Consider the following 24601-nt stretch of genomic DNA (forward strand, 5'->3'; position numbering starts at 1 on the left):
ATCCTGGGAGAGAGGAGGGGCTGTGGTGGGAAATGGGAAATCCAGGTGAGGCCTGCAGTGCAGTTACTGGGCACAGACATAGGTTTCTTAGTTTTGACAAGCGCACCACAGTTTATGCGAGGTCAGCGTTAGGGGAAGCAGGTTGAAGGGGATACAGAAATTCTCTGTACTATTTTTGTAATTTCCTGTAAGTGTAAAATTATTTCAAAATAAAAAGTTAAAAGCAAAAAATTCTGGGAGCTATGCTGAAAGAGAAAGGAGTGGAATCACTTGATACCTTCTGACCACGGTCTTCAGGCTATAGAAAAGCAATGCGAGCAGTGCCGGGTGCCAGGAAGGCATGCACACTGTGAGGTGCTGCAGAGCCAGTGACATCAGGGCACTGATGACAGGCCAGCCAGCGCTTCAGGACCAGAGGCCCCAGACTCACCTTGACCATGATGTTCAACATGGCGCCTGGGTAGGAGATGGTCACTTTGGGCTTCTTTGCGTTGGTCGTCTTGAAGACAAAATTTTCTGGGAAGCTGTTAGGCAGGACGCACCATATTCCATCTGTGTCCAGCTCTAAGGGCCTCCTTCAGAGAAAGAGAGGAGCAAGGTTTCCTTCTTGCCCAGTGTGTGGCCTCCAGCCTTCCCTCCCTCCCTCCTGCCTACGCTTGCCCCCAGGACCTGCTCCCAGCCCCACGGCTCCCCTTCTGCACTCACCCAATCTGCTCAATCAGCTCCCGTGCCTGGGTGATGATGTTGGCCCCTGTGAAGCAGACGATGCCAGCCATCTCCATGGAGTACCAGCGAGCCCTGAGAGGACACCACAAACTGGTGGGTGGGGCTGGCATGGCTCCTCCAGGGGGTATCAGAGGCAGTGAGGAGTAGGCAGGAGGAAAGGAGAGACGCGACAGGGACAAGGGAAGCAGCCAAATATGCATGTACCAGGACAGAACTAAGGTGGAATCTGGCTCTGCCCGAGGACACTTCTCTGTCCCCACCTTGGTGCCCAGCATGGCTCAGGAAGGATCTGGAAGGGTGCAGTATGTGCCACTGCGTCCATCCGTTCAGGACTCCAGCCTCAGCAGGACTCTTAATACCACCCAGACCCATTCACGCCTTCTCTACTCTCTTCACACCTCCTCCCAAGCCCCATTCTCACCTCCAGCTTCTCAGAGAAAGCCCAGGCCTACCTGCCAGGCCCGACCCTCCTCCAGCCTGGGTCCCAGCCCCGCTGTCAGCTGTCCCACCCTCCCCTCCCAGCACCAGCCCCATGCCCCTTGTCAGTTGCTTCTCTGCCCCTCCCTGACACGCAGACGTGCTGTGAAGCAACTGCCCGACACTCTGCAAGTCCCTGAGTGAGGATCCACGCTGGGAGACATAAACACGCTGGAAAACGGCAAGTCGTGTCTCCAGATCATGATGCAGAGACACATACATCCCACAGCACGCATCACTCATGGACACCCAGACCCTCAAAGTCAGCGTGGCCCCCACTCTCCTCAACCTCCCAGCCCCACCCCAGCCCAAAGCCTCCTCCCTCCAACATTCCTTGAATCAGATGAACGGCCCTCCATGCACAGCAGCCTACACCTGAAGCTGCCCTAAGCGTGGACTCATCCATTCCTCCCATAAGCCTCTCCTGGTCCCGAGCCTCACCTACCCCTTGCGCATGACGTAGCCGTAGAAGGAGTTCAGGATGCACTTGTGGGCCAGCTGCAGCGAGTCATACAGCACCTCCATGTTCTTGCAGCGCTTCACCTCAGCCGCATCGCCCACCTCCATGGCCGCCGAGAGCTTCTTTTTCCACACCTGAGAAGCACATGAACATGGAGCACCTCACAGATTCTTCCATCTCACATTCTACAAAGTCAATGGCCCAGGTTTTTAGTATTTTGAAAATTTTCAAATCTATAGAAAACCTAAAAAACCAGTACAATGAAGAGTGTACATTCTTCTCCTAGACTGGCCAATTGTCAGTATTTTGTCACACTTCCTTTATTCTGTCTCTCTGTGTTGACAGAATCATTTGAACATTGTAGATTTCACAGTCTGACATCTCTAAACACTTCAACACACTTTCTGGGGAACAAGAGCTACTCAGGAGGTCCCTGGTAAAAATCAATCAATAAAGAAATGCAGCTAAGACCACAGATGTCTCATCAAATTCCCCACCCAACATGAGAAAAGGTTTTTAAAGGCTGGGTATTTAAAGAACAAAAGCAAATTCCTTAAAATAATTACTGAGTGCCTAGTATGTGCCAGGAACTCCACTGTATTCTGAAGCACGAGACAGTCACTACACTTTTGGTGCTTATTTGATGAGGGAGACAGATGAACAAGTAATTTAGTAATTGCTTAATTAAAATAAACTGAGATAGTAAGGCAGCTCCTTAAAAGGTAAACGTAGAATTATCATATGACCCAACAACTCTACTGCTGGGTGCATATCTAAAATCAGCAAAAGCAGAGACCTGAAGATGCACTTGCAGCCCATGTTGAAACCAGGATTGCTCACAACAGCCAAGAGGTGGAAGCAACCCAAGTGAACATCGGCGTATGAAGGATAAACAAAATGTGACAAATCCACACAATGAAACATTATTTAGCCATTTACAAAATACAGTACAGATACACGCTGTATGTTGATAAACCTTGAAAACATCATGCTAAGACTGGGCGCGGTGGCTCACGCCTGTAATCCCAGCCCTGCGGGAGGCTGGGGTGGATAGATGACCGGAGTTCAGGACTTTGAGACCAGCCTGGGCAACATGGTGAAACCCCGTCTCTACCAAACATACAACAATCAGGCGTGGTGGTACGCCTGTGGTCCCAGGAACTGGGGAGGCTGAGGCGGGAGGATCACTTGAGCCTGGGAGGTGGAGGCTGCAGTGAGCCAAGGTCACACCACTGTACTCCAACATTGGTGACAGAATGAGACCCCATCTCCAAAAAAGAAAGCATCATGGTAAGTGAAAAAGCCAGTCACAAAGATACAAATACTGCACGGTTCACTTACATGACATCTCTAGAGTTGTGGAATTCAGAGACAGAAGGTGGAATGGGGCTCGCTAGGGGCCAGGGGAGGAGGTGGGGAGCTACTGTTTAATGGAAACAAGAGTTTCCATTTGAGAAGGCGAAGAATTCTGGAGGTAGATGGTGGTGATAGTTGCACAACAGTGTGAATATGCTTCATGCCCCTGAACTGAGCACTTAAAAACACTAAATGTCATATTATGTCCCCCTTACCATTATAAAAAAGAACGTGTGACGATGAGCTCAGCAGGGCAGTGCAGGATGCCAGGGGGCTGCACAGCAGGGGCCGTGCTGAGTCTACAGTGAAGGTCTCTCGGAAAAAAAATGGCTCAATCTGATCAGATATAAAATAATGATCCATTGATATCAAAACAGAGGTGTTGCTATGCATTTTCCATGTTCCTACCGGATGAAATACATCAGTTAAACACGAGGGGCCGGATGGTGAATACCACAGATGAGAAGGCCTTAGAGTTTCTCAGAACTCCTCACCTCCCATGACAGTGGGAAAGAGATAAACAATAGGCGAAGGCAGTTGGGTTCCTAAAACTTGATGTACTCAAATGGCCAGCCAGCTGTAGCTTGCTGACCCCTGCTCTAAAGAACCACTTTAGAAATCATCCTTTAGGGTCCTTCTGAGGCCTCAGACCAGGGTGAATGATGGTCTACGTCCTTTGTGGCCATCAACTTTTCCAAGTCAAAAACAATTGCACGTTATCATCCGAGTGCACGTGCCTGCTCGGAGGATCCCAGGCAAGGAGCCAAGAGTGCCCACTTCATGAGCCGACCAAAACTGCCCTCACAGAGGCCAAAGCTTGCAGCCCCTCAGAGCTCACCTTGTGGAGCCCTTTGAACTCGTAACGCCTGTCCCGGAAGGCACGCACAGTGTCCACGTAGAAGGAGTTTTCCCGCTGGCAGATGGTGGTGAGACGCTCTTCCACCTTGGTGATGTGGATCTTCTTGTAGGCTTTCCGGCAGTAATCTAAGCACGACGGAGAGGGGCACAGCAGGTGGGTGAGATCTCCCAGAGCAGAGGGAGCCAGGGCACAGGGGTGCTAAGGAACACAGCTTCTACATCACCACAAAGGAGCAACAGCTCAGATACACTGCTAGTTTCTCATACTGAAAAAGGTGGGAGGGCACAGTGGCTCACACCTGTAATCCCAGCACTTTGGGAGGCCAAGGCAGGCGGATCACTTGAGCCCAGGAGTTTGAGACCAGCCTGGGCAACATGGCGAGACCCCATCTCTACAAAAAATACAAAAAATTAGCTAGGTATGGTGGCGCACACCTGTAGTCCCAGCTACTTAGGAGGCTGAAATGGGAGGATTGCCGGCGCCTGGGAGGTTGAGGCTGCAGTGAGCCAAGATCACACCACTGCACTCCAGCCTGAGTGACAGAGTGAGACCTCATTTCAAAAAAAAAAAGGAAGAAAAAAATAGGACAGCCCAGGGGTAGGAACAGGCCAAATACCCCAAGACCACAGACCAGCAGTGTCTAACGCCTGCAGAAGGGGAAGCAAATAAAGGACCCTGCAGTGAGAGCACAGCTTACAGTGACCCAGAGCAGCTTCCGGTCTGCTGTGACAACACCTCTGCAGCCCCAGCTGGGATGAACCAACGCAGCCCAGCAAGAACAGAAGGTGGGAGCAGGAGCCACATCTTTACAGCCATGACCATGCCCAGGCACTCACCCGCCAGCCTTCTCTTCTCATATTTCGCCTGTTCCTCACGGGACAGTTCATGAAAGGCCCGAGCTGGCCCCTCTGGGAACAAGGGGGGGAACTTCTCTGACTCCAGCTGGTGCTGGATCCGATGGTATTCGCTGCGACTGGCTGGCACTGGGAAGGAGGCAATGGGGGCGAGTTCAAAAGGAAGCACAGACACACCGGCTTCCCACCGAGTGTGTATGGGGAAAGGCGGCCGACACTCACCCACCCGTTTCCCACTGAGTGCCCACCCAGGCGGCCGACACTCACTGAACTCGCCCCTCCACTGCCAGGCCATCTTCCGCTGGCAGTTTGCTCCAGGCTTATTGAAGTCACAGGCAGCACAGGTGGCTTCGTCCACCATGGCAGAGGGCTGCAAGGGATGAGAAAGCACTTAGGGCTGGGCAAAGAGAGCTTCGACTCTGACGCGGGAAGTAAAGTCTCACCTGCAGGCGGTTGGTCAGGATGATGTTGGGGTACATGGCCCCCACGTCCAGGTGGTAGATGAGTGGACACTCGATGCGGCTGGGAATGTCCTTCAGGGAGGCGAGCTTGCTCTTAATCTCATCACACACCTGCAGAGAAAGTGAAACTCAGTCGAGGCTGGTGACCAAGCTTGCCTCGTGTGCAGTTCACCAACCCCTTTTAGACATTCAGGAGAGGAAAAAGCTGAAAAATATATAAATAGAGCAAAAACTAGCCAGAAGAAAAAAGTTAAGAAGGGTTGCCATCATTTCTATGAAATACATTAAATTTGGCGGAGTCATTAGAAAATTACTTGAACACCAAACTCTCCTTAGTATTAAAAAAAATCCTTAGGCCAGGTGCAGTGGTTCACACTTGTAATCCTAGCACTTTCGGAGACTGAGGCCAGAGGATCACTTGAGCCCAGGAGTTCGAGACCAGCCTGAGCAACACAGTGGGACCCCCATCTCTATAAAAAATAAAAAATTAGCCGTGTGTGGCGGTGGCACCTGTAGTCCCAGCTACTTGGAAGGCTGGGGTGGAAGAATCGCTTGAGCCCCTGAGGTCAAGGCTGTAGTGAGCCCAGATTGCACCATTGCACTCCAGCCTGGGCAACAGAGCCAGATCCTGTCTCAGAAAAAAAAAAAAGAAAAAGAAAAATCCTTAAAACCCTCCAAAGTAGTAAAAATAGAAAACACACCTAAAATTATAAGAAAAAAGTGATTACAAGGAATAATATCTATCCCATAGAACAGGAAATACCACAACAGTAACACCTATTGTTTCTACTTGAATTATAGGTAAACGAATCAGCCGGGGAAGAGCCTCCACTGCACCCTTCTCTGCCCAGTAACGGCATGTTCTGAAAGGCTGTCCAGTCCAAGAAGGGGAGGATGGGCTTGGACAAGTGAATGGCCAAGTTTCCATGGTGGAGACACCACCTGGACATGCCCCACGTGGCTGTGAGCCCCTGCTGACATCCCTGCAGCCACCCTCCACGCAACAGGTGACCCTTCAGGGACACAAAGGCGACCCTGGGCTTCCCTTTCAAGGGCACTTGCGAGGACTTAGGAATCACTAACAGGACAATGTCATCTACAGAGCTCCTTTCCGCACTCACCAGGGAGGCCAGCATCCTCACATCTACGGAGCTCCCTTCCTCACTCACCAGGGAGCCTGGCGTCCTCACATCTACAGAGCTCCCTTCTGCACTTACCAGGGAGCCCGGCATCCTCACATCTACGGAGCTCCCTTCTGCACTTACCAGGGAGCCTGGCGTCCTTACATCTACCACACCTCCAGCCTCACTCTACCTGCCCATCTCACTGTTTCTTAAAGACTTTAAATATCTGCTTCTAGGTCGGGCACAGTGGCTCATGCCTGTAATCCCAGCACTTTGGGAGGCCGAGGCCGGCGGATCACCTGAGGTCGGGAGTTTGAGACCAGCCTGCCCAACGTGGAGAAACCCCGTCTCTACTAAAAATACAAAAAAAAAATTACCCGGGCGTGGTGGCAAGCGCCTGTTATCCCAGCTACTCAGGAGGCTGAGGCAGGAGAATCTCTTGAACCCAGGAGGTGGAGGTTGTGGTGAGCCGAGATCAAGCCATTGCACCCCAGCCTGGGCAACAAGAGTGAAACTCTGTCTCAGATTCTGAGACGTCTCGCCATCACGCCTGGGTAATTTTTTTTTGTATTTTTAGTAGAGACGGGGTTTCTCCATGTTGGCCAGGCTGGTCTCAAACTCCTGACCTCAGGTGATCCGCCCGCCTCAGCCTCCCAAAATGCTGGGATTCCAGGCTGCCCAGGCTGGAGTGCAGTGGCATGATCTCGGCTCACTGCAAGCTCCGCCTCCCGGGTTCTCGCTATTCTCCTGCCTCAGCCTCCCGAGTAGCTGGGACTACAGGTGCCCGCCACCACGCCCGGCTAATTTTTTTGTATTTTTTTAGTAGAGATGGGGTTTCACCATGTTAGCCAGGACGGTCTCGATCTCCTGACCTCGTGATCCGCCTTGGCCTCCCAAAGTGCTGGGATTACAGGCGTGAGCCACCGTGCCCGGCCATGGCCGACATTCTTTAACTCCTATTTGTTATTCAGACGAGGCTCTCTTCCTGATCGGTTCATGAGAGTTCCCTGAAGTATAACAATAGATGTGGCTGACAATAGCCAAACAGTGCTTCAGTTTGCCAAGAGTGAACACATATTCTTGTTTAAATTTTGACTAGTGAATCTATTACAAGATGTTTCTTGAGGGCAGGCACGGTGGCTCACACCTGTAATCCCAGCACTTTGGGAGGCTGAGGTGGGCAGATCACTTACGGTCAGGAGTTCAAAACCAGCCTGGCCAACATGGTGAAACCTCATCTCTACTAAAAATACAAAAATTGGCCAGGCATGGTGGTGGGCGCCTGTAATCCCAGCTACTCAGGAGGCTGAGACAGGAGAATCGCTTGAACCCAGGAGGCAAAGGTTGCTGTGAGCCGAGATCGTGCCATTGCACTCCAGTGTGGGTGACAGAGCAAGACTCTGTCTCAAAAAAAAAAAAAAAAAGCTTCTTGGCATCAATGTGGAAACTGTTAAAAACTCTAAACCAGCAACCTCACTGAACATGATGTAGTGCTGCACAGTGCCTGACATAAAGACCTGAGGTGGGCCGGGCGCGGTGCCTCACACCTGTAATCCCAGCACTTTGGGAGGCCAAGGCAGGCGGATCACAAGGTCAGTTCAAGATCAGACTGGACAACATGGTGAAACCCTGTCTCTACTAAAAATACAAAAACTAGCCAGGTGTGGTAGCGGGTGCCTGTAATCCCAGCTACTGGGGAGCCTGAGGCAGGAGAATTGCTTGAACCCAGGAGGCAGAGGTTGCAGTGAGCCAAGATCATGCCATTGCACTCCAGCCCAGGCCAACAACAGCGAGACTCCATCTTAAAAAGGAAAAGAAAAAAAGACCTGAGATGTGCCACGTCCTGAGGAACGGGGATCAGAGAAGAACTGGTGTCTTCCTCTTCAGTCACATAACACACTTTGTAAGTGTGCTTTCTAACCATTATGTGAACAGATTTTACAGTCACTAATCCTGTCATTTGTAGGAATTTACTGTCCTTTTTAAGTCTCAACAACAAAAAGTAAATAAAATTTAAAACCTCCAATGGCTCCCCAATGTCTATAAAATAAAGTCCTAATGCCTTAAAACGGGACACAGGATACATCCCACCAGGACCCACCTTCCATGTCACTGCATTTCAGGAGCAGCTCACACCCCACCTCTCATGAAGCCCTCCGACCTTGTGACAGCATCACACGTCACAATCATGACTGCCCTGTCCCACCAGAGACCCTGTGTCATCCATTCACAGCACCACACACAGCAGGTGCACGATAAACGTGCTGCTGAAAGACGTGGTCTGTGAAGAAGGCGCCAAACACAGACTAGCTCTTCCTGCCTCCCTGACGGTCACCTCTTCAAAGTTGGAGACTTGCTCCACAGGCACTTTCTCCTCTTCCTCAATGGCATGGCGCAAGGTCTTCTCAACCCGCTGCAGCAGGAAGTCAAAGGCGGCAGGATTCTAGCACGACAGTGAGACGACGGGGTCAGAGGTGAAACACACCCACACTAGCCCACCTCAGGTTTGACGCTGCGGCTGCACGTGGCAGGATGTGCCCGAGAAAGCTCCGGAAGGACTCATGTGCACACTCTGCAGTGCACTGCCCTAAAGAAGCCCCGAGGGGGAGCTGGGCCAGAGAAGCCACACCCGGTGAGGGGCCATGGGACATCAGAGAAGAGGCTTTATTTCAGCCCCTGCAGCTTCTGGGTCCTACCACAGCACAAGAATGGGAAGAAACTGAATCCCAGGGAAGAAGCACACCATCCTAAACCGGCAAGGGATATCGCTGCGGAAGACCCCAGACTCGAGGGCCTCCACGTGGCCCCCGACATAGGTCTCAGAGTCCAGCACGTGTCCGTCGTCCGTCAGCTTATTGAACTCCTGCTCTTGCTTGTTGGGGAAGATGATGTTGGCATGGAAGGCCTGCACCATCAGCAAGGCCTCACACAGCGTGCCAGAGCCCTTCCGCAGCACCTGCAAGAGAAACCAAGGCTTCCAGCCAAAAGCAACACCAAAGGCCCTGACTTGCAGGCAAAGTCCAGGAACCTAAGCTGAACTTCAGTGTGGAAGGAGAGAAAACCTCGTAGTAAATGGCTGCAAATTCTGCCTCCTGTGGTTCCTTCCACACACCAGGGCCAGAGAATTCCCAAAGGACATCCCTGACGTCACACACCAGAATTCTACTGCCACCTTCGGCGCCAGCACTCCTGGGATGTCCACCTCCATTCAGCTCCAGTGCATTCGGAAGGGGGCAAGGGCTGAGGAGGCCAGGGTGCCGACAGGACAGAAGATGCTCACCTCATCAGGCTCCATGGGAATAATGGTGCACAGAGCGAAGATGAACGGGTGGACGTACTTCATGTACAGGTAGTAAGTGGCGACAGCATCTGACACAGAATATGTGGCCAGAGTCTGAGGAGAGAACGCCAGAGAGCAGGGACATCAAAATAAAGAGCCCAGGGTCAAGTGTGAAGTACAGAAAGCAAAGCTTGGCCTGACCAGCCTGCTGCACACACAGTAAGGAGACGGGCACAGGACAAAATACGTGTGTCCCGGAGACACAGCCTGCTGGGTGGAGCGGGCTGGCATATATGCGTGCACACGGCAGCAAGGGGAGCCAGGATGTGGCTCACGTGCCTAGGGCTGCTCGGTGGCCATCCAGATGCGTGCACACGGCAGCAGGGGGAGCCGGGATGTGGCTTACGTGCCTGGGGCTGCTCCGTGGCCATCCGGCACATGTCCTCCGGGTCTAGCTCCACAGGATCATAGCCTAGCTTGGCCTTGGCGGCCGCCTTGAGATTGTGACTGCCCACAGGAAGGTAACTGTCCCTCTTCACCCACCTGGAAGGAGAATGAGAACAGAAGCCAAGACGATTCCAACATGCAGCCCGGGAACCCCTGAGAACTGGCAAAATCGGGCACCACACAGACAGATGCAAGGTCCTAACAGGCACTCAGGAGCCTCACACCAAGGTCCCACACGGTGTAGGCCCCTTGTGAAAACCCTTCATCAGGATCTAGTTAATCCACAACACAAGGAAGCACCAGGACTGGTCCTTCCGGCCCTCGCCTTCCTCCCACCCTCAGCAGAGCCTGTGGCCTCTCCGACGGGAGCCCCACCTCCTTGGGCCTCTCCCAGACCTCAGGTCTGCACCCCTGGGGCCTAGTTCTATCAACCACACTGATCTTCCCTCCTCACGCTGTCCCTTCAGCACGGAAACACTCAAGCCCACCCTCCTTTAATAGAAGGCAAGATGTGATCAGATGCCAAGAAGAATAAAAATTTTAAAAATAAATAAAAAATAAAAATTAAGAAAAAAAGGCCCCCACACTGTACCCGGAACCTGTCTCTACCTCCTCCCTACAGACGCATTCCCTGGAGCAGCTGTCCAGGGGTCATGTCCGGTCTCTGCCCCCGCAAGCCTCCACCCTGTGGCCCTCTTCTCTCACTTTACCTCTTGCCTTCAGTTCATCCACCACCCCAGCTTTCACCAAGACCCACCCGCATCCCAGTGAGTCCCAATCTACAGTGCAAGCCCAAACCAAGCCTCATGGTGGTCTTCAGGGCCCCCATATGGGTGGGGCTTCCAGGCTAGCATATCGGTAGCAGGGTCACCTCCTACCTCAAGCCCCTTCTCTACCCATTCCCTGTCTCCACGGATGGCACAAAAACCCCAGGTGCCACCCCCTCCCTGAGAACCAGCATCCCTGGGCCTCCCCCTGCCCCACATGACAGACCCTGAATCCTCACAACCCTCACTCCCTGCCTTGGATCAGGACTGTCACACCGTCACACGCTAAACTGGCCACTGCCTCCTGGCCTCCCTCTCCAAGCCAAGTGCTGAGCATCAGAGCTAAACAGAAACGCATTCAGGCTTCAAGCGCCCCAGTGGCACCGTGCAGAGTACAGAGGCCATGGAGGCCCCTCCGTTCCCTTCCTTCCCTCCCTCCCTTCCCTCCCTTCCCTTCCAGCCTCCTTCTCTTGGCATTTCCACATCCACCTGTCTTCCCAACCAGACATGTCAGAGCCCCCAAACGCCGTGACTCTCTGAAGCTCTGAGCTGCCTCCCACCCTAGCTCATATGGAATCTGTGGTTGTCCAGTGAGGCTTGTCCTGTGAGGCAGCTGGGCTGCCACATCCCAACCTTGCCTGGGCAGAGCAGCTCCATGAGGTCCTAGGTCTGGGAACTGTCAGCTGAGTGTGTCTTCCCAGCGGCTTCCCCACCCCAGAGGCTGATGCTCAATGTGCCTGGTCACTGATGAATTGTCAGTCAACAGTCAAAGACAGCACATCCTGGGCCCCGGCAGGGTTGCAGCTGCCATCCTCTTGGGTGACCTGAAACGGCCTCTCAGAGGCCACCCTCCTCCCATGAGATGTGGTGACAGCACAGTCTGCAAGAGGCCTTCAGATCTCGCTCACGGACAGCAGTGAGGAGCCATGCTGCTCTGTGGCCCCTACCTGAGGCAGTCCATGTGGATGCACTGGGGCGCCTTGTACTCCCCCTGGCTGTCCTTCTGGAAGCCTATCTCCTGCTGCATGCTCAGACCGTGGACTGCTGCCCGGGCCTCCACAAATGGCCTGGGTTGGAAAGAGGACAGACAAGCAAGTGGGCAGGTCAGGCCCTAATTCCCCTTTCTCCATTCCTCCCTCAGACCCAGGGAGGAACCCAGACACGGGAGGTGCAGAGTGAACCCAGGAGCCATCTCCTGAGTTGACATGGGAAGCGCCCCTGCACCACGCAACACCCTCCCTCTCAAACACTGCCAGTTACTCACAGAGAACACAGACTCACCAGTCAAAAAAGTCCCCGTTGTAGGTGACCATGATGGTGGGTTTGGTCTCCTGGACGTGTTCAAACCACCTTTGGATCAGATGAGCCTGAAACCGAGTCACAACAGTAAGAGGTCTGCTCTTTCTCTTCTTCAAGCTATTTCCAAATTCCTCTCCCAAAGGTCAGAAGCAGCAGCCTCATGTTGGCCCTTATTCCTGCCCCTCCACCCGTCTCTGGCAGAAAAGAGGGTCACACCCTGAGAACGAAGCTCATGGAGCTGCAATTCTGATCTGATGGAATGCCTGAGGCCTTGGAAAGATCCGCATGTCCATTCTTCCCACAATACCAGGTAGTTTCCCAAGTGATACCTCCTTACCTCATCGGGTTCATTGAAGACACAAAAGGGGCCTTCATATTCTGGCTTGGGGGTGAACTCAAAATCTTCAATATCTTCTGAAACAATCTCCCTGTTGGTGATGAGGTAGCCCTAGCGAAGTTCATTAGCAATCAGCACAAGTCAGAGGCCGCAAAGCCAAGACATGGCGTCTCCACCCTGCCCACACACTCTGCCTAGAGATTCTCACTACAAAGAAGTCCACAGCAATGTGAAAGCGCTTTAAGCTTCCTGAGAAGAGACCCTCCGTGTCTGGATTCCCACTAGAAAGGGGAGGGTACAGCTGGAGGTTGGAACGGCTTGGTTGCTCCCATTCCTGGACTAACTCATTATTCACTCAACAAATACTAACAGTGGGGCAGATGCTCCTCTAGTATGGGGACCAGACAAGGTCCCCATCCCAGGAGCTTACTTCCCAGAAGCCACCTGCTCACCTGGCCATCGATCATGTAGGAAATCATCATAATCTGGTCTGTCTCAGCATCAGGAAACTTGAGGGGCAGTTTGGTCGTCTCAATGTCAAATGCCAAAACCACAGGGTCCTGTGGGGACAAAATAAGCATAAAGCCAAGCTCTAAACTCCCCATTAGGCCTCCCTGAACACCCACCCCCGGCCTGCTCTACCTCCCTCTGGTTGTTAAGAGTCAAAAGGCTCTAGAGCTGGGAGAGGGACCCTAAGACTGACCAACCTACACCAAGAGTATCACGACTCCCTATGGTATGAAAACTTACACACCTAAGAGAGCAGCTGATCACAGGACAAGCCTAAAATCACAGAACTTTAGGAGAAAAACTCTTTAAAAGACATCACCTCATTCTGGTGGTTATGACAACTCTGAAAGGTAACTGTGGCACAGAGACGATATCTTCATTTTGGAAAAGAGAAAACTGAATACAAAGACTTTCCCAACACCACAAAGTCATGTTCGAACCAAGGCCTTCTAGTTAGAAATCCATTTTTCACCATGTCCCTTCACTATCAACTACCCAAACGGAAGTCCCAGCTTTCCCTCGGATGTCCGAACCCTGCCTAGCTCAAATACTGACGTCATACAGTGACATACAACAAAAAAGGAAATGATACTGTCAGAAACCGATGAAAAATTCTAACTCCATATTTCCTTTAATAAAGTATTTGGGGGAAAAGCAGCAAACATATCTTTGAGTCAAATACACTCTCCAGCACTGAAGAATATTCTCTCCAGAAAACCAGAAATTTTAGGATGAAGGTAATACAAGCAAAACTTACAGGTCGTTCAACAAGGTCATCTCGGCGGGTGATTTCTACCGGAAAAGCATTTCCTCGGTATCTGACATTGTACCAATGCGCCTGCAAAACACACAGTGTGCTAACTAGAGTTCTACATCCAGGAAAGTCTATTCCTCTGTGGATTCACCCATAATGATCATCTCCTGGCTGTTACGAAATTCATGTGAGCAGCAACCCAACCCTGCCCCACTCACCACGTGGATCTTCAGGTCAATGGAGAGGCGGATGTGGTAGGGAACATCGTACTCGCGCATGTCCACAATGTTGTCCAACTGGTCAGCTATCTTCTTAGAGGTTTCCTCTTCATCGGTAATGACACCGCCCCTCTGCAGAACACTAGGAATTAACAAGAGAGCAACTAACTCAGCTGCCAGGGTCTGGAGGAGGTGAGGCCAGAGTTCTAACTCAGTAGGAAGAGGTGAGACCAGAGTTCAAACTGAGGAAACACAAAAGGTAAATTGATGTGGTTTCAATGACCAGGGCAGTCCTTCCTTTAAGAATGGCTTGGACTGGGCCGGGTGTGACAGCTCACGCCTGTAATCCCAGCACTTTGGGAGGCCAAGGAAGGCGGATCACCCGAGGTCAGGAGTTCGAGACCAGCCTGGCCAACACGACGAAACCCCGTCTCTACCAAAAATGCAAAAATTAGCCAGGCATGGTGGCGCATGTCTGTAATCCCAGATACCTGGGAGGCTGAGGCAGGAGAATCACTTGAACCCAGGAGGCGGAGGTTGCAGTGAACCCAGATTGCACCACTGCACTCCAGCCTAGGCAACAGAGTGAGACTCCATCTCAAAAAAATAAAGAATAGCTTGGATGATAACTCTACAGACAGGAGAAAATTCAGTGTAAGATGTATGCATTTTATATGATGTGAGTTACACCCCAACTAAAAAAAAAAAAAAAAAAAAAAAAAGAGGGCCAAGCATGCAAGCATGGTGGCTTATGCCTCTAATCCCAGCACTCTGGGAGGCAGGAGGATCACTTCGGCCCAGGAGTTCAAGACAGGCCTGGGCAACGTAGGGAGACTCATCTCTACAAAAAAAAAAATAATAATAATAATCAGCCAGGCATGGGGTACACACCTGTGATCCTGGTTACTCAGGAGGCTGAGGTGAAAGGATCGCTTGAGCTCAGGAGTTCGAGGCCACAGTGAGCTATGATTGCACCACTGCACTCCAGCCTGGGCAACAGAGCAAGACCCTGTCTCAAAACAAATAAGTAAATAGAAGAAAAAAGAAAGAAAACATTAAGTGCTGCCAGTCAGGAGAGCCAGGCATGACCATCCCACCACGGTCCTGATACTCAGGAGGCTGCCTCGTGCAGGCTGAAGAGCAGGCCTGGGCTTCACACAGCCTATGCATGGGTCTCTGCCATGTCTAAAGAAGTGGCCCACCCTTGCGGCCACTATTGGCCTATAAGCTCAAATACTGAACGGGCTATTCAGGGGGAAAAAGACAGACGAGTCTCAGATATGGCTCAAGCCTCTGAGGACTCAGTCTCTGATCGCACCTTCCAATATTTCAAAAAGCAACTTGTGGCATTACCAGGGAAGGCGGACTCCGGGTAGGGACTGTAGAAATGTTCAGCATCCCAAACTGATCCTCTTTTGTCAGAGGGTAAGGTAGGTTCTTCCGAAGTCGTCTAAACTTCATTACTCAAGATTTTCTCTTCCTAATCTGTTACTTTGCATCCTATTATTGTTGATGCTCAAATACTTGAAGAACAGTGTTTAGTGTTCTAGACTTAAATTTCTGTGGACGATACCCAAGGTTCTCTGGAGATGTGCTGTGTAAATCTCAGCACTTAATGAAATTCATAGATGGATTGTGTTAGGGCAGTAGAATGAGGGATCTTTTCCCCTCTAAGGTGACTTTACTATTACAACCACTCAATTTTAGAGCCATAAACCCACCCCTCCATTGGAAAAGAGAGCTAACACATAAAATATAACCTGGGAAGCCACTGTTTATTTAACACAGAACATACAGAAATCTCTACCTAATTGCTCAAGTTTTCCATATCAAACAGAGCCAGCCATTAAGGTAACGGTATTGCTACGTGTTCTTGTCTCCTATCCATCTTGTCGTTCTGAACCAGCTGATGCTTTGCTCACAAGAGCAAAGTTTACCTGGAAAGCAGAGCTGTGTACGCGTCGCTGGCATGATCCTGCTCCCTGTTCTTCTTTACGGCAGGGGAGATCTCCTTCCTCACTTTGACAAGATCTTCCACGGTGTGGAAGGACAGCTTGATGTAATTTCGCTTCAAACCCACCAAGTGATTTGGCTATAATGCGAAGAGATCACGCTCATTGGTTCAAGAGAAATAGGACTTTATGGGTGAGAGGGTAAACACTCAAAGGTAAACACACAAGTCAAAGAGTTGGTGACTTCAAGGCACCTTGTCCAACTCTGCATGTGGCACCAACTAACACCACTAGAGCTCTTTGAAAGGAATTTTATAGACGGTCACCACACCGCCCCATCACCCAATAGATGACCTGAATTTCTACCTCTTCCAATCCCACCTGCCATGAACAATGTAGACTCTGGCCTCATTTATCCCTGGAAAGTCTGGGTGATACTCACCAAGTCCAGATCCTCTTTGGGGACAGTCTCCACTTTTGCAATTTTGCCCTGAAACTTCTTGGAGAGAAACGATGAAACTTCTCGCTCACAACCCTAATCAGGATCAGAATGAAAAGGCTTTCCATTGGTAAAATACATTTCCTTCCTTGCCTATTTCCCACTTGCAAAGCCCACCACAGAATGACACACAGGTCGTCTGACCTGAATCTATAAAACACACGTACCTTTCTGGTTGCAATGTAGAAATACGGTTTATAGGGCAAGGCCACCTGTTAAGAGTCACCAACCCATCCGGGGCGATGAGAAAGAAAAAAGGGAGAGAAAAGTGAAAACACATTGCTTGCTCCTATATCCCATGAATAGCCTAGGGCCAGGGTAGCCTTAACCTTGGTAGCACAACAGGAAGTCAGAATGTGCACTTTTCACAGGGGCAAGAATCTGAAAGACACAATACTTCTCACCATTCAGAGTCTTCCTGAACTGACCTCTCTCAGGACATCTTACATGGTGACTGATGGGGCCTCCAGGGGCCCGAGTTCTGGTGGGCTATGGGCTGCTGTGCACTGGAAGCCTCCCATGCCTTCCCTGACAGTCACAGAGCTAAATGAACACCCATAAAAGTGGGTTTTAGCTTGTCGCGGTCAGGGGCTTACCTTAAATCTGCTTCCGTCATCTTGAATAAAGTAGTAATCTACTGCACTGACTAAGCGCTTATCTTCATCTAAAATCTCGGTCTACAAGAGAATCAGTCAACATAGACACAAGATCATCCTCTACACAGTTAAAGAAACTTTCCTCCTACCTTTTGGGAAACTGAGCACTTTAGAAACAAACCCTCTCATCTAGGTCTTTACTCCACCCCTACATTAACACTACCAGCCTTATTCACAAGAACCGCATTTTAACAGCCTCCAAGAGGGGATTTCTCTCAATTTCTCCCTCATAATCCTTGAAAGCTTTATTCTGATGGCTAAAAGAGATGCCCATCACCTCCGGCTTCTCACAGTGGCCTCTTTGTGGCCCTCAATGACGTTAAAGAGGAAAGAAGAGCTGAGAACCTTCACATCTCCCACCTGATTCACTCAAAGTTCCCTCATGGGTCCCCCACTCTTTAGACACGGACCACGCTATGACAAGAAGGGTTGTAACCATACTCCTGGGTGGGAGAAGGACTTAGTGCTTACAGGATGCATGTTAATGAGCCAGCCTGTCTTCTCACCAGGCTCCTTCAGCCGCTCAAAACCAAACCGCAAATCCATCTTATCCGTCCACTGACTCCGTTCCAGGCGCTTGAGTGCCGAGACTGAGGAAGTGGCACCATCATCCCTGAGTGAAAGAAGGGAACCCAGTGCTTAGTTTGTAATGCCACCTGCTTCTTTTTCTTTTTTCTTTTTTTTTGAGACGGAGTCTTGCTCTGTCGCCCAGGCTGGAGTGCAGTGGTGTGATCTCGGCTCACTGCAAGCTCTGCCTCCTGGGTTCAGGCCATTCTCCTGCCTCAGCCTCCTGAGCAGCTGGGACCACAGGTGACAGCCACCACGCCTGGCTAATTTTTTGTATTTTTAGTAGAGACGGGGTTTCACCGTGTTAGACAGGATGGTCTCGATCTCCTGACCTTGTGATCCAATTGCCACCTACTTCTGCAACCCTCATCCCACCTAGCGTAAGTGTTTCGGATATGACAGGGTATATATATTCCTGAAAAACCCCGAGTTTGGCAAAAAGGCTCATTAAAATAAAAGGACTCATTGGAAAAACACAATTAGGGCAGGCCCTTCAAAACCTGTTCAACTTTATAACCAGAATACTAACAAAACAGTCATCATGGCTAGACACTGTTGCCTCTTGGGACACTAAAAATGCATAAAACTGGCCAGACACGGTGGCTCATGAGAGTGCATGTAACACTGACATGATTTGAATAAAACAGACGGATTGTCAGGCCAGCCGCAGTGGCTCACGCCTGTAATCCCAAAAATTTGGGAGGCCAAGGCGGGTGGATCACCAGAGGTCAGGAGTTCGAGACCAGCCTGGCCAGCATGGCGAAACCCCATCTCTACTAAAAATACAAAAAATTAAATCCCAGCACCATGGGAGGCCAAGGCAGGCGGATCACGGGGTCAGGAGATCAAGACCATCCTGCTAATACGGTGAAACCCCATCTTTACTAAAAATACAAAAATTTAGCCAGGCGTGGTGGTGGGCGCCTATAGTCCCAGCTACTCAGGAGGCTGAGGCAGGAGAATGGCATGAACCCGGGAGGCAGAGCCTGCAGTGAGCCGAGAACGCGCCATCACACTCCAGCCTAGGCAACAGAGCAAGACTCCGGCAAAAATAAATAAATAAATAAAAATAAATAAATAAATAAATTAGCTGGGTGTTGTGGGGTGGGCCTATAATCCCAGCTACTCAGGAGGCTGAGGCAGGAGAATCACTTGAACCCTAGAGGTGGAGGTTGCAGTGAGCCAAGATTGCGCCACTGCACTCCAGCCTGGGTGACAAGAGTGAAACTTCGTCTCAAAAAAAAATAAAATAAAATAAAATAAAATAAGATAAAATAAAATAAAATAGATGGGTTGTCTCAATGTCAATTTCTTAGTTGTGACAACTGTACCCTAGTTATACAAGATGTTATAGTGAAGTGATACGGGAATCTCTGTATCATTTCTGACAAATGCATGAGAACCAATCTACAATTACCTCAAAAAAAGGTTGAGGGCCAGGCGCAGTGGCTCACAACTGTAATCCCAGCACTTTGGGAGGCCAAGGAAGATGGGTGACTTGAGGCCAGGAGTTTGAGACCAGCCTGGCCAATACAGTGAAACCTGTCTCTACTAAAAATGCAAAAATTAGCTGGGTGTGGTGGCATACACCTGTAGCCCCAGCTACTTGGGAGGCTGGGATGGGAGGATTGCTAGAATCTGGGAGGCTGAGGTTGTAGTAAGCCAAGATCGTGCCACTGCACCCCAGCCCGGGCGAGACCCTGTCTCAAAAAAAAAAAAAAAAAAAAAAGTTGTTTTATTTTCTTAAATGCTTCAAAACTAGAGAGTGGAGATGCTACCTTATGATCACTAAGACGATGAAGATCCAAGTGGACATCTGAGCACAGGAGAAAAGAATAACCTGCCACAAGCTGTGAACCGTGCAAGGCTAAGGATGTGCCTCTCTGTAAAGGGAGCCCAAGTATAGCAACTCATGAAATTTTGAAACGTAGAGCCAACAAGACACGTATCTGTGCAACACTCCAACTAAGAGCTTTTTCCTTTCCTATGAAAGAATGTAATTCTAATTCTACTCCTCTATTCTGGTTCCCCTTGCCTAGGAAAAGTTATAAATGAGCTGATACAATTACCACATTTTACTAACATAACTTTCCTATTTACCTGTTGCATGTGAACTAATCAGGGTTACAGAAACACCTGCTGCAGCAAAATATATCTTAAAAATGTAGGCTGGGCGCAGTGGCTCACGCCTGTAATCCCAGCACTTTGGGAGGCCGAGGCAGGCGGATCACGAGGTCAGGAGATTGAGACCATCCTGGCTAACGTGGTGAAACCCCGTCTCTACTAAAAACACAAAAAATTAGCCAGGCGTGGTGGTGGGTGCCTGTAGTCCCAGCTACTCAGGATGCTGAGGCAGGAGAATGGCATGAACCCGGGAGGCAGAGCTTGAGTGAGCCAAGATCGTGCCACTGCACTCCAGCCTGGGTGACAGAGCGAGACTCTGTCTCAAAAAAAAAAAAGGAACATATCCTTCTGGAGTGCATTGTCTAGATGTCAGCACAATCACATGTGGATAAAAATGGGTCATATTGTTCTGTATGAGAGGAACAATCTTCACTGACTGGGAAACTCAACTTTTCATGTGCCTTTTTGTCTTAATGTAAATAAATGAGTGGGGGTGGTAAACACATATGCCCTGTTTCAGAGGCAACAGATTCCCACGACTGCTTTCTGTCCTTGGTCACGCAGGCATATACAGATATGCTAGGTCTCATATTTTGCTAGACTGCTCCCCTGGGCAGTGTTACCCTTAAAGTCATCCATGTGGTCTTCCAAACAGGGCAAAACATGTTGTTCCAATGATCCAGGTATCAAAGGTGTTCTTTCCCCAACTACTCACAGACACTCAGTCCTTCCCTTCTACCACCTGTCATTTCCCAGGATCTGATTCCACCTCATTGCTATTACATGTTTCCTAGAATACCAGTTCTTGATTAAACTATGTGACCATTCCGCTTCTGACACTATTAGATTTCTCCATAAGGTGAGACTGTTTCTAAAATATCAGTGTCATTGTGTAAAATATCGCGGACCCTGTAGGTCCACTTCTAAAAATTTATGCCAAGGAAATTGATGTGCAGAAAGCAATTATTTTACATATAGAAGTTCATCACAGGTGTGTTTATAAGAGAGGAAGAAAGAAAACCATCCAAAATAAGACCAGTTAAAAAATTTTTTTTAGGATTTAAACCAAGCCTGTGCAGAACTCATGTCTTTAATTACATTATATCCCCAATTGTTAATTTATAAACAGAAACAGACAGAGAACTGCTTCTTAAGAAAAACCCTTCCTGTCAACTTTCTTTCAGAACAAGATAAAAGGCCGGGCGCGGTGGCTCACGCCTATAATCCTAGCACTTTGGGAGGCCGAGGTGGGCGGATCACGAGGTCAGGGGATTGAGACCATCCTGGCTAACACGGTGAAACCCTGTCTCTACTAAAAATACAAAAAATTAGCTGGGCGTGGTGGCGGGCGCCTGTAGTCCCAGCTACTCGGGAGGCTGAGGCAGGAGAATGGCGTGAATCCGGGTGGCAGAGCTTGCAGTGAGCCGGGATCATGCCACTGCACTCCAGCCTGGGCGACAGAGCAAGACTCTGTCTCAAAAAAAAAAAAAAAAAAAGATAAAAAAAGAAAGGAAGACCCTTCCTTTGTCTGAAAGTATTCCTTGGATCACCTTCAACTCAAGAGCAGAATGACCATATTCCAAGACTACGATCCTTACTTCTCATGAAAGATTATAACCACTTGTGGTAGGAGGCAGGATGACACCCTCCACAAAAGACCCACATCCTAATCCCCCAAACCTGTGAATGTTATCCTACAAGACAAAAGGGACTTTGCAGATCTGACTAAATTAAGGGCCTTGACATTCTGGTTAGCTGTGTGGGCTCAGTGTAATCACAAGAATCCTTGTAGAGCGAGGCAGGAGACCCAGAGTCAGGACAGAGAAAGGGACGGGAGAGGGTAGCGGGGAGAGGAGATGCAACCCTTGGTTCTGAAGATGAAGAAGCAGCAAGGAAACAGATTCTCCCCTGGAACCATCACAATAAATATAACCAACCAGACACTTTCATATTACGACTTCTGACTTCTAAAACCGTAAGAGAATAAATTTACATAGTCACTAAGTGATCATGTGTTACTGCAGCAATAGGAAACTGATACACCACCATACTGTATAATAAAGGTTTAATCTTTTAAATAGTTGGATGCACCTGTAATCAAAAACACAGAAAAACTATATTCCAAACCTTGCTAGAGAACAGCCTCAGTTCTGAGGCCCAGATCTTTATCAAAATCAAGAGTGAATGAAGTGCTATTTATGAGGCATCAGCACTTAACGGGGGCGCGCGGCCCTCTATGCCACTGTCCTCCAAATATCCTTGCCTCAAGTAAGCTGGATTAAGTAGACTAGAAAACTGCTCACTGGGTCCATATTTCCTCCCAAAACTTCTTTCTCTGAGCTGAGTATCTCACTTTTAATCCAGTGACAGTAAGAAATCTGAAAAATGGGGATAAGTGTCACACAGAGAGCTGCCATTGACTGGTTACTGTATCACACTGTCCTAGTACTCCAAACATGCTCTCATTCACAGATTGCTGCCATTGACTGGTTACTATATCACACTGTCCTAGTACTCCACACATGCTCTCATTCACAGAGAGCTACCATTGACTGGTTACTATATCACACTGTCCTAGTACTCCACACATGCTCTCATTCACAGAGAGCTGCCATTGACTGGTTACTATATCACACTGTCCTAGTACTCCACACATGCTCTCATCCACAGAGAGCTGCCATTGACTGGTTACTATATCACACTGTCCTAGTACTCCACACATGCTCTCATTCACAGAGAGCTACCACTGACTGGTTACTATATCACACTGTACTAGTACTCCACATATGCTCTCATTCAGTTTTCATGACAATCCCTATGAGGGAGGCCACTGGTGTCCCCATTTCACACAAGAAGAAACGCAGGCAAACAGCACCCACTGCCTCCTGGGGCACACACACATCCCAGGACTGTTTTAAGGATAAGATGAGGTAACCCACATAATGCATGTAAAGTAAAAGCCATCACTTGTACTTATCCCAGCAGCAGCCTTCCCCCTGCCTGGAGGCCGTCAGTGAGCTTGGGGCAGGGCAGTGGAGTGGAGCACGTGAGGGCAGTCCTGTGTCCTGAACCAGGGCGGTCAGTAAACGTCTCTAAGCTCCAAGTTCCAACACACGATGTAGATCCTAAGGGTACCTACCTCTCTAGGGCTTGCCTGATATGGACAGACAGCGATTAGCACAATAGCAGTTAGGGATCCTTACCACTTGGTTTCTCCTCTGGGGAGAATTTTGTTCAGCTAAGTGTCTGTAAAAAGCTTCACGTTCTCACACGTTTTCTTTTTTTTTTTTTTTGAGACAGAGTTTCGTTCTTTGTTGCCCAAGCTGGAGTGCAATGGCGCGATCTCGGTTCACCGCAACCTCCGCCTGCAGCGTTCAAGTGATTCTCCTGCCTCAGCCTCCTGAGTAGCTGGGATTACAGGCATGCGCCACCACGCCCCGCTAATTTTGTATTTTTAGTGGAGACGGGATTTCTCCATGTTGGTCAGGCTGGTCTCGAACTCCTGACCTCAGGTGATCCGCCTGCCTCGGCCTCCCAAAGTGCTGGGATTACAGGTGTGAGCCACCGCGCCGGGCCTCATCCGTTTTCTGCTTACGGCAGAAGGCCAGGCCTCCGGTCATGTTTACCGTTTGCTCTGGCCACCAAGCAGCCGCGTCTTACCCTTGTTCTATTTTTTTTGAGACTGGGTCTGGCTCCGTCGCCCAGGCTGGAGTGCGGTGGCGCGATCCCGGCTCACAGCAGCCTCGACCTGCCGGGCTCAGGTGAACCTCCGGGCTCGGATTCCGGAGTATTAATAGCTGGGACCTCAGGCGCGCACCACCAGGCTGCCTTAATTTTTCTTGTTTTTACAAGAGAAGGGCCGGGCGCGGAGTCTCACGTCTGTAATCCCAACACTTTGGAAGGCCAAGGCGGGCGGATCACCTGATGTCAGGAGTTCGAGACCAGCCTGGCCAACATGGTGAAACCCTGTCTCTACTAAAAATACAAAAACTAGCCGGGCGCGGTGGCAGGCGCCTGTAATTCCAGCTACTCGGGAGGCTGAGTGAGGCAGTGGGATCGCTTGAACCAGGGAAGCAGAGGTTGCAGTGAGCCGAGATCGCGCCACTGCACTCCAGCCTGGGCGACAGAGCGGGACCCCCTGTCCAAAAAAATAAAATAGAGGAGACGGGGTCTCGCTCTGTTGCCCAGGCTGGTCTAGAACAGGATCCTGGGCTCCAACAATCTGCCCGCCTCGGCCTCCCCCAGCGCTAGGCCCCCAGGCAGGGTCCCCGGCCCGGCCCCTCCCCGCACCCTCCCCAGCCGCGCGTCCACCCCGCAGGGCCTGGCCCGGGTCCCGCCGCTCTCATCGGTCCCGCCGCTCTCATCGCCCCCGCCGCGCGGCAGGTCCCAAACGCAGCTGCGCGGAAGGCGAGGCCCGAAAAACCTCAGAAAGAGCGGAGCAGGGAAAGGCCGCGCGGCCCGCCTCGTATCCCCGCGGAGAAGCCGCGCCCGTAGCGTCTCCGCCCGCCCCGAGCCCCTCGGTCGGCGGTCGGGGCGCGCCGCCCTACCCCAGTCAGGCGCGGCGAGTGCGGGCGGCTGCTGGACCTGGGCCTCCCTCCCGCCTCGGCGGCGCCACCCGAGGACGGCCCCATGGCACCCTCCGAAGGGCCGGCCCGAGGGCCTCAGGAGGGCGTCCCTCACCTGCTGGCCTCGCCATCCGCGCCTGGGTCCGCGCGCCTCCGCGCGCCGCTCCTCAGAGCCATGGAGCCGCTGGCTACAGCCTCTGCTTCACGGGAGAAATTTGGCGCGCTCCCACCCAGACTCGCGAGAGCCGGAAATGCCGCCGTCCATCAAGAGGCGCGCTCCGCCCCTCCCCCGCCCCCCGAGACGCTCCA

At 50.6% G+C, this 24601-nt stretch overlaps 1 protein-coding gene across 5 annotated transcripts in view; it reads right to left on the bottom strand.

The window, feature by feature from the left end:
- The window catches only part of POLE (DNA polymerase epsilon, catalytic subunit), a 78801-nt gene that overhangs the window by 40369 nt on the left and 13831 nt on the right, over positions 1-24601 (bottom strand). The window contains exons 1-23 of one of the 5 annotated variants that reach the window (XR_008512430.2): positions 24408-24588; positions 17508-17649; positions 16977-17057; positions 16548-16592; positions 16324-16416; positions 15867-16021; positions 13930-14071; positions 13715-13795; positions 12900-13007; positions 12448-12558; positions 12093-12178; positions 11759-11878; positions 10008-10140; positions 9598-9711; positions 9061-9273; positions 8653-8760; positions 5176-5304; positions 5000-5102; positions 4715-4861; positions 3858-4003; positions 1649-1797; positions 706-798; positions 431-575 (exon numbers count right to left, since the gene is read on the bottom strand). Coding sequence is in view for 4 of the 5 variants with exons in the window: in XM_024256531.3 (XP_024112299.1) it covers positions 431-575; positions 706-798; positions 1649-1797; positions 3858-4003; positions 4715-4861; positions 5000-5102; positions 5176-5304; positions 8653-8760; positions 9061-9273; positions 9598-9711; positions 10008-10140; positions 11759-11878; positions 12093-12178; positions 12448-12558; positions 12900-13007; positions 13715-13795; positions 13930-14071; positions 15867-16021; positions 16324-16416; positions 16548-16592; positions 16977-17057; positions 17508-17649; positions 24408-24469 (2706 nt within the window). In the remaining variant the exon portion in view is untranslated. Of the gene's footprint in view, positions 1-430; positions 576-705; positions 799-1648; positions 1798-3857; positions 4004-4714; positions 4862-4999; positions 5103-5175; positions 5305-8652; positions 8761-9060; positions 9274-9597; positions 9712-10007; positions 10141-11758; positions 11879-12092; positions 12179-12447; positions 12559-12899; positions 13008-13714; positions 13796-13929; positions 14072-15866; positions 16022-16323; positions 16417-16547; positions 16593-16976; positions 17058-17507; positions 17650-24274; positions 24300-24407; positions 24589-24601 lie in introns of those variants that run through there. The other 4 variants (XM_024256531.3, XM_063712368.1, XM_054528474.1 and 1 more) reach the window with 4 other exon arrangements.

Source organism: Pongo abelii, chromosome 10 (genome assembly GCF_028885655.2).
Source record: "Pongo abelii isolate AG06213 chromosome 10, NHGRI_mPonAbe1-v2.0_pri, whole genome shotgun sequence".
Classification (NCBI taxonomy): Eukaryota; Metazoa; Chordata; class Mammalia; order Primates; family Hominidae; genus Pongo; species Pongo abelii.